General features: G+C 38.2%; 2 protein-coding genes across 2 annotated transcripts; both read right to left on the bottom strand.

Annotated features, from left to right (window-relative positions):
- Positions 1 to 866: 866 nt before the first annotated feature.
- On the bottom strand, positions 867 to 2,224 carry LOC103386808 (olfactory receptor 1493-like). The gene has a single exon (XM_025060073.1). The coding sequence runs from the start codon at positions 1,644 to 1,646 to the stop codon at positions 867 to 869; it is 780 nt and encodes a 259-aa protein (XP_024915841.1). The 5' UTR covers positions 1,647 to 2,224.
- Positions 2,225 to 4,267: 2,043 nt separating this feature from the next.
- Positions 4,268 to 5,767, bottom strand: LOC103386809 (mu-type opioid receptor-like). The gene has a single exon (XM_025060406.1). It carries the CDS (start codon positions 5,612 to 5,614, stop codon positions 4,859 to 4,861), a length of 756 nt encoding a protein of 251 aa, XP_024916174.1. The 5' UTR covers positions 5,615 to 5,767; the 3' UTR covers positions 4,268 to 4,858.
- Between the last annotated feature and the right edge of the window lie 4,229 nt (positions 5,768 to 9,996).

Here is a 9,996-nt window from a genome sequence, read left to right as displayed (position 1 = left end):
GAATTAGGACACAGTTCACATAGACTGTAGAGTTCGAATTAGGTCACAGCCCACATAAACTGTAGGATCTGAACTCAGACACAGCCCAAGGAGACTGTACAATCTGAATTAGGCCGCAGTCTAGATTAGCTATAGAATCTGAATTAGGTCACAGCCCACATAAACTGTAGGATCTGAACTCAGACACAGCCCAAGGAGACTGTACAATCTGAATTAGGCCGCAGTCTAGATTAGCTATAGAATCTGAATTAGGACACAGTTCACATAGATTGTAGAATCTGAATTAGGTCACAGCCCACATAAACTGTAGGATCTGAACTCAGACACAGCCCAAGGAGACTGTACAATCTGAATTAGGCCGCAGTCTAGATTAGCTATAGAATCTGAATTAGGACACAGTTCACATAGATTGTAGAATCTGAATTAGGTCACAGCCCACATAAACTGTAGAATCTGAACTAGGACGTAGCCTAAGTAGACTTTAGAATCTAAAATAGGCCGCAGCCTATGTAGGCTATAGAATCTGAATTAGGACACAGTTTACATAGACTGTAGAATCTGAATTAGAACTCTATCTATAAAGGCGATAGAATCTGAATTAGGTTGCAGTCTACATAAGATGTAGAATCTGAACTAGGACACAGCCTACGTAAAATGTATAATCTGCATTAGGCCACAACCTAAGTAGACTGTTGAATCCTAATTAGGACACTGCCTACATGATCTGAATAATCTAAATTTGGACACTGCCTACATAGGCTGTAAAATCTGAATTAGGACACAGCCTACATAGGCTGTAGAATCTGAATTAGGACACAGCCGACATAGGCCTTAGAATCTGAATTAGGATACTGCCTTAACACTTATCAGGTCGTCTTCTGTGGGCGAGTCTCAGTGTTTGTTGTACAGAAAAGATGAGTTTTCAGGTACTTCCTGAAAGTCTTGTCTCGCAGCCCGTAGATGACTGGACTGATGAGTCGAGGAAGAACGTGAACCAATATGGTGACACTGAATCGAATGTCTCGGATTCCTCTAGGGAACAGCATTAACAGGCCTTTGACGATGACGTAATAAACATAGGTGAGCATACACAGCAGCAGCTGGAAGCCGTGCAGGAGAACAGTGTTCCTGGCTTTTTTAGCATCATGAGCCGCAGCTCTAGCAGCACTGAGGATCTTGAAGTAGGTGTAGAACAGAATGAGCCAGACCAGGACCATTAGAACGATGTTGGATATTTCTATCTTCTTTTTGCGGTACGGTTGCCTAAAAACCGCATCTGCGAAGCAGAAGAGGTTGGATTGAAAGAATTCAGGGGATTCTGAAGCCAAAGCAGCAAATAAATCTGATAGGATGTAAAGGGCACTAAGCAACCAGATGGTGCCGATGGCAGCGTAGGTTTTTCTGACTGTGCACACCTGTGTGTGTCTGAGTGGGAAGCATACAGCGATGTAACACTCAATTGCCATAAGAGCAAGTGTGAGAGGACTGTTGATGCTGGAGGCCACGGCGACAAGAATCAAAGCGATGCAGAGGGAGACGTTGAGGGTGAAGACGATGTAACTCAGGAGCTGGATGAGGGTGAACATGGTCAGGAGAATGATGTCGTTGATGACCAGGTTGGTGTACAGGATGTAACGAGGGTTCATGTTCAAAATCTGTGGTAAAGGACAGAAGCTGTTACAGTAGTATTAATTCCTAGAAATGTAAACATGTACCCACACCAGTACTAGCTCGACACAACCCTTTGACATTATTCCTAATGTACCACAACCTATCAAAATATTTAGCACCCTACTGACACTACTATCGTAGAAATATAACTGCAGTTTTAGGTCAGGATAACTGTAGTTTTAGGTCAATGTGACTGTAGATATAGGTCAGTATAACTCTAGCCGTAGGTAAGTGTGACTGTAGTTGTAGGTCAGTATGACTGTAGGTGTAGGTCAGGATAACTGTAGTTTTAGGTCAATGTGACTGTAGATGTAGGTCACTATAACTCTAGCTGTAGGTAAGTATGACTGTAATTGTAGGTGAGTATGACTGTAGGTGTAGGTCAGGATAACTATAGTTTTATGTAAATATGACTATTTTTAGGCCAGTATGACTGTAGCTTTAGGTCAGTGTGACTACAGTTGTCGGTCAATATGATTGTAGATGTAGGTCAGTGTGACTGTTAGAGTAGGTCAGTATGACTGTAGGCATAGGTCAGGATAACTGTACTTGTAGGGCAGTATGACTGTATTTTTAGGTCAGTATGACTGTAGCTTTAGGTAGAGTATGACTACAGTTGTCGGTCAATATGACTGTAGGTATAGGTCAGTATGACTGTTAGTGTAGGTCAGTCAAACTGTAGTTGTAGGTCAGTATGACTGTAATTTTAGGTCAGTATGACTGTAGCTGTAGGCTTGTATGACTACAGTCTTGGGTCAATAAAACTATAGGAGTAGGTCAGTATAAGGTGTAGGTAACCTGGTGTTTGTTGAAGGTGTGGACCAGAGTACTGTTGACGTAGTTGATGCAGATACAGAGAACCACCGAGATGACATTCTTGATGACGGCTGTTTGGATGTTGTCTCTGTCAACGGTCGTCAGAGAGGTGTTTGAGGAGTTCATTTCCGGTCTTTTCTTCTTCTTCTTCAAAACCCTTCACTGCTGTAAAAGAAAAGAAAACCAAACAAACAAACTCCATCATTTCTTCACAGACTTTGATTCTAAAAGCTCAAACCTGTGGTTTATTTTCTGAACTCTTTCTAAAAACCTAACTAGGTCTGAAAGCAGTAGAAACAATTAAACATTTTATTTTATTTTTTTTTTCATTTCCATTTTCATAAATGACATTGTTTTAAACACAGTGAACTGTTAGTTTTTTTAATCATTTTACATTGCAGAGAATGAAACGCAATCCTGCAGACTTTTGTTGAATAGAATAAAAAATAGAATATAAACAACAGAATACAATTATAGAAACTTTCAATGATTATAAAAATACAAACAAATTTAGTCACATCTTGTACCTTAGTGTTTTTATAATCATTAAACCAATTAAAAATACTTATAACAGCAGTACAATTAGTCAAGAGTAATTCAATCTGACTTTTGGTGCAATATTTGAGATAGAGTTGTAAATTCGAATGATCTTTGACTTTAACAATAAAACACATTCGTGCTATAGCCTGTGTTTTAACACACATTTATTATAATAACTTTGATCATGTCATATTTGTTGGTGTCAGCTGGAGAAATAGCACAGATAACGCAGGCATAACGTGTCTGCCTTACATGCAGAGGGTCCTGGGTTTGAGCCCCAGAGGAATCACATATCCCTAATGGCCCTGTATAGGTTGCAAACACTGTGTATTTCCCCATGGTGGGGAAAAATAAGGTACTCTTTTGTTTTAATTCTACAGATCATAAGTTAACCAGGGTACTTTTGGTACTTTTAGATTAATGTCAGATATTTGATTTACTTCATTGAAGTGTCCACTATACAACACACAACAAATATCTCAGAGTACTTACATGTGTGTAGGAATACAAACACATACATCTTATTTATCTGTATTTGTAATCTAATAGAAAATGTAGGTTGTTATTACTGTTCTGATTTCTCCTATTTAATTTGTCTCTGTTCTTAATTATTGTTAATTATGTTCTTTGTTAGAATGTATAGCAAAGTCTGAATCAGACGTCAGAGTAAACAGTGTTGACTCGCCCACTGAAAGAGAGTAACATCAAAGTCAACGTAGTAATCAGTCAAGTCAACATAATTGTCAATATAATGATCAAAATAATAATGAAAATAATTTTCAACATAATTATCAACATAATACTAACAGCCTCTGTTTGAACTCTGTTTTCTTTATTCTTTTAACCTAGTTTTCAAATTCTCAACACACTTTAGTTTGTAACACAGTACAAACTGAGTTTTTGTTTTTGTACATTATTTTTTTAAATTGCATTACTATTTATTACACAGTGACTCCTACAATTGTAAGTGTTCTTTAATATATTCTAGAACTGACCATCAACAGATCAAGAACCTTTTATTGTTTCAATGAAATAAAACATCACAATAACAATCATCAACAACAACAAATAACAGTACAAGATCAAGAGAACAGAATCACAAAACAACAGTTCTAGAACTCACTTGCTCGATCCTCACTGGAAAATGAGACTGAGATCAATTGGAACTTCTTTATAACCACTGCTGTAAATGTCACATGTGTTTATGCATGAGTGTGTGCACGAGTGTGGGTGTGTGCATGTGTGTGGGTATGAACTGTTGGTCGACAAGGGTAGCAAAGTCACGTTATTACAGTGTGAGTATGGTTTTTTTTTTTCTTCAAAGGTTAAACTGTTAAAAGAATAGAGTCACAAGTCATACACAAAAGTTAAATCAGCCAAACGAACTACGCAATCACGATTAAAAGCAAGACAAACATTTGAGCAAATGCACATCCCCTCAAACATAGTTTTATTTTAATTATCTGAAAATTCTTAAAAGCTAGCCGACAGATGGCAACAATAGCTAAAAATTCGCCATGAGGTTAGCTTTATATTCTACAAAAAAGAGCAGCCAAAACAAAATGTCTTAAACATGGCAACAAGGTTCTAGGTCAGAGAACAGAACAAGGGTGGCACTGGAGACCCTCAAGTAAATCAAGAATCAGATCACTTTTCCTGGGCGTCTACTGGGTTCTGAGTCAGGCCTAGTTTCTGATCCCACCCATGTTACCATTATTGTGCCCACATTACCCTCAGGGCCCAGATGGGCTCTTCAAGGTAGAGGTCAAAGGGCTTAGCAAATGTTAGCATTTGAGCTAATATAAACTTAGCAGCCATTTTGTTAGTTAATTCAAGCATTTCTTTTACAGGACAGATTCATTTTCAAATGTTTCCTAAAAACCTTGTCTCGCAGCCCATAAACAACTGGACTGATGAGTCGAGGAAGAACGTGAACCAAGATGGTGACAGCAAATCGAATGGCTCGGATTGCATTTGGAAACAGCAACAACAGACCACTGATGATCAGGTCATAAACGTAGCTGAGCATACACAGTAGCAGCTGGAAGCCGTGCAGAAGTACGGTGTTCCGAGCTTTTTTAGCATCATGAGCCGCAGCTTTAGCAGCACTTAGGATCTTGAAGTAGGTGTAGAACAGAGTAAGCCAGACCAGGACCAGGAACACTTGGTTCAGAATTTTTTTTTTCTCATTAAAATGTGGATGTCTGAAAACAGCGCTTGGGAGGCAGAAAACTCTGGAATGAAAAAAATCTTTAGATTCTGTGGCAAGGGCAAGAAATAATTCAGGTAATGTTATAAGTGAACTCAGCAGCCATATGATGCCGATGGCTATGTGGACTCTCCTGACCGTGGCGATTTGTGTGTGGCGTAAGGGAAAGCACACAGCGACGTAACACTCCAACGACATGACAGCGAGTGTTAGAGGGTTGTTGGTGCTCGCAGTCACTCCAATCAGAATCATAACGATGCAGAGGGAGACGTTGAGGGTGAAGACGATGTAACTCAGGACCTGGATGAGGGTGAACATGATCAGGAGAATGATGTCGTTGATGACCAGGTGGATGTAAAGGATGTAACGAGGGTTCATGTTCAAAACCTGTGACAAGACACAGATACAGTGCTGAGGTTAGGATCATCTCTGTAGGTCAGGATAACTGTAGTTGTACGGTAATGTAACTGTACTTCAGTATGTAGGACAGTATGACTGTAGGTGTAGGTCAGTATGACTGTAGGTGCACGTCAGTATGACTGTAGGTGTAGGACATTATTATTACAGTTGTAGATCAGTATACCTGTAGGTGAAGGTTACTATAACTGTAGGTGTAAGTCAGTATTACTACAGTTGTAGGTCAGTATAACTGTAGGTGAAGGTCAGTATGACTGTAGGTGTAGGTGACTATTACCACAATTGTAGGTCAGTATACCTGTAGGTGAAGGTCAGTATGACTGTAGGTGTAGGTCAGTAGGACTGTAGGTGTAGGTCAGCATAACGGTAGATGTTGGTCAGACAGTATGACTACAGTTGACTGTAGGTGTAGGTGACCTGGTGTTTGTTGAAGGTGTGGACCAGAGTACTGTTGACGTAGTTGATGCAGATACAGAGAACCACAGAGATGACATTTTTGATGATGGCTGTTTGGATGTCGTCTCTGTCAACGGACATCAGAGAGGTGTTTGAGGAGTTCATCAGTCTCTTCGTCTTCTTCTTCTGTAAAACCCCTTCACTGCTGAATTTCAAATTAAATAGAAACCCACCACAAACAAAATCACAACAAATTCAACTGTATGGATCTCCAAACTAAAACAGCTGCACAAAGATAAATAAAAATGGGATTTTTGCGAACAAATCAAACAACCAAAAAGTTCAAAAAGCTCTCTAAATATATGGCTTATTGTACTATTGTTATGGCGAGTAAATTAACACAAACCAAATGTTTATATCCTACAAGTAAGATAAAATAAATATATTTTTTACTAATACTCCAATTTAATTAATTTTTTTTTTCAGAGTAAAACAACATAGTATTTATTATTTCTTTAATCTATTTTTTACCTAGACTTACAGTACACAAACCTGTTCACGAAGTAATAGCTTTTGTCTGGGTAACTGAGTTATTAAATATTTTATAATTTATTTTATTTACTTAATACAATGTTTCATTTGAAAAAATAAAACCATTTTTTTCAATGCAGTAGTTGTATTTGTTTTGTATCCTCAATAATTTACAGAATAATTGCATATAAACAGGAGCAGAATAAACAAATGTAGGATACTTTAAAATGTGAGAATGGTTACCAAAAAAAAATCTTTCCTGATCTAAAAAAAAAAAAAAAAATCTACAATTCTACACATTTTCTTATATAAAAATTGCATTTATACATTTTAGCTCCTTTTCAGGGGTTGGGTTTAGGTTTCTTTTACATTTTCAACATTTCCAATTGATATTGACATTGTTTGAAAACACATTTTTAATAAATATGTTTCTCTTATATCTCCTAAACAAATTCGTAAACAAATTTATTGAAGGGAAATTTGTTTAAAACATACATAAATATAAACGATTGTAGTGATTCAATATGAATTTTAATTCTATTACATTTTTTTTCTTCTTTAATTTTAGCTAAATATTTTTTTCTAATAAAAAAAAGCACAGAACAGAAGTTACAAAATAATTAAATTGCTATAAAAATACCTGTAGAATGAATTAAAAACACACTTTGTTTAAATATGTTCTTAACAGAATCAGGTCAACACACACACACACACACAACATGCAGTGATCAGTATCAATGCAGTTGTGTTCTAAAACTCACCATGTACAGTAGATGGCAGTGAATCAGAGTCGCTCTGATTCTCAGCTGGACGTAAACTTTTATTCACTGCTGATGACGTGACGTAAACACGTGTGTTTGTCACACACCTGACGCCACACCAACAGACATTTGCTCTGTTTTAGTGTTTTTTTGTTTTTTATGGGCGTTACCCACTTCCCCAGTCCAATCTAAACCCCATTCAACCCCGTTCAGGAGGCACTTGTTTACTTCCTGGTACTGTCTGTGCTTCTTGCTACCAGTTACTATATTGAGAACTCACATGGTTTCTTCCTTTCACTGTAGTACAGATAAAGTTCCTAGTTCTTGAAGTAAAGTCCTTTGGTGAGAGCAGACATTGTTCCTCTGTCTCTGGTTTCTGGACATTTCTTCTACTTTCATGGAATGTTCCAGATCTCTGGTACTGAATTAACAATACCATTTTTATACTAACACTTGCCTGGGTTTCTATTACCGGCTAGCTCTTAGTATTATTTCCTGTTGATGGTGTTACAGTTGGTCCTGTACAGAAAACTTAACTAGTCTATGGTATATTCTGTATTTGTTGTTTCCTGTGGATACGATTGCCACAATTTCAGGACTATAAGTCGCTTCTTTTTTCTCAAACAATCTTCTTCTTTTTCTTTCGGCTTTGTCCCTTTTTTCAGCGGTTGCTACAGGGAATCATTGATTTCCATATTGCCCTTCTTCTACTCTGACTTTAACTATATGCATGTCCTCCCTCACTGCATCCATATATCTCCTCTTTGTCTCCTACCTGGTAACTCCATCTCTAACATTCTTCTACCAATGTATCCACTGTCCTTCCTCCGCACATGTTCAAACCATCTCAATCTATGATGGCTTGCCTCAAATGTATTGAGGCCTTTACTGCTCCAATGTAGTCAGCTGGGCAGTTTGGGTTGAATGGTTGGGGCTTTGAAACGTTTGCGCTGCAGATGAATCAACAGTGCTTGGCGGATGATTTACGCCCTTCTACAGCATCAAAAGGATTTGCGGAGCTTTGAAACGTGGCGCACTGCAAATGTATTTAAGACGAATGAAATCTTGGTACCCTACTATTCTGTGTGTGTTATTATACACACTTAGCAGGAACTAGGCGGTAAGAACAGAACACTGGTACACTGCAACACCACACAATGAACAATGACCCGATGAAGACTGAGTAAGGGCGAAAGGTTCCAGGACACTGGTGAGTGTCATCATTTTACAAAGCCCACAATTTGCTATGTGGGGCTTTGGCCCAGAGGCAATGTCTCTGTCATTGGTGTGGAACCCCAGGGTTCACCTCCTGGGCAGGTTGGAGTCCCGGTTAGGGCGGTTAGTTACTAATTCACAGAAATGCTCTTTATAACTGTTCTAACCATCAACTGATCATCAGCTTTTTGTTGTTTCAATTAAATTAAACATTAAAATAACAATAATAATTTCAATAATAAACAATATCAACAAGGGTGGCGCTTTGGCCCACAGGCAATGTCTCTGTCATTGGTGTGGAACCACAGGGTTCACCTCCTGGGCAGTTCGAATCCCTGTTAGGGCAGTTGGCGCCTTCCAGTGGACTCACCATCCGCAGGAAGGTTCACAATGTACTGGTATAGTTTAATTTGGGGTGGCAGTCGTGGAGACTGCTGTCCCCACAACCCGTTAACTAATAAGCATGAAAATGGATGGATGGATGGATGAATATCACGGAATATCAATAAAATATCAAGAGCACAGGATCACAAAACATCAGTTCTAGAAGTCATTTACTCGATCCTCACTGGAAAATTAGACTAAGATCAATTGGAACTTCTTTATAACCACTGCTGTAAATGTCACAGGTGTTTATGCATGAGTGTTTGTGTAAACTGTTAGTGAACAAGGTAGCAAAGTCATGTTATTACAGGTTTTTTTTTATTCAGGTTAAATAAAAAGTCACAAGTCATACACAAAAGTTTAATCAGCCAAATAAACTACACAATCAAGAGTAAAAGCACGACAAACATTTGAGCAAATGCAAATCACACAAACATAGATTTATTGACATTATCTGAAAATGCTTTAAAAGGTAGCCAACAGAGGGCAGCAATAGTTAGAAGTTAGCCCAAAGCAGATAAGGCTGAGGTTAACTTTATATTCTACAAAAAACAAAATGTCTTAAACATGGCAACAAGGTTCTAGGGTAATTCTTTTTAATTTTAGCAAAATGTGTTTTCTCTAATAACAAACAGAACAGAAGTTACAAAATTATAAATTGCTACAAAATAACTGCAGAATAAACAAAAAACATTTTGCTCAAATATGTTCTTAACAGAATCAGGTCAACACACACACACACACACACACACACACACAGACAACATGCCGTGATCAGTATCAATGCAGTTGTGTTCTAAAACTCACCATGTAGATGGTAGTGAATCAGAGTCGCTCTGATTCTCAGCTGGACGTAAACTTTTATTCACTGCTGATGACGTGACGTAAACACGTGTGTTTGTCACACACCTGACGCCACACCAACAGACATTTGCTCTGTTTTAGTGTTTTTTTGTTTTTTTACGGGCGTTACCCACTTTCCCAGTCTTATCTAAAACCTCATTCAGATCCTCCATTGATGCACTTCCTGGTACTGTCTGTGGTTACTGCTACCAG

The sequence above is a fragment of the Cynoglossus semilaevis genome, chromosome 11, assembly GCF_000523025.1.
Source record: "Cynoglossus semilaevis isolate Cse_v1.0 chromosome 11, Cse_v1.0, whole genome shotgun sequence".
In the NCBI taxonomy this organism is placed as follows: Eukaryota; Metazoa; Chordata; class Actinopteri; order Pleuronectiformes; family Cynoglossidae; genus Cynoglossus; species Cynoglossus semilaevis.
The sequence above is the reverse complement of the archived record's forward strand: the minus strand, read 5'-3'. Positions and strand labels throughout refer to the sequence as shown.

Bases quoted from the DNA above. Each gene is read 5' to 3' on its own strand.
- LOC103386808 (XM_025060073.1), bottom strand. From the start codon at position 1,646: ATGAACCCTCGTTACATCCTGTACACCAACCTGGTCATCAACGACATC.
- LOC103386809 (XM_025060406.1), bottom strand. From the start codon at position 5,614: ATGAACCCTCGTTACATCCTTTACATCCACCTGGTCATCAACGACATC.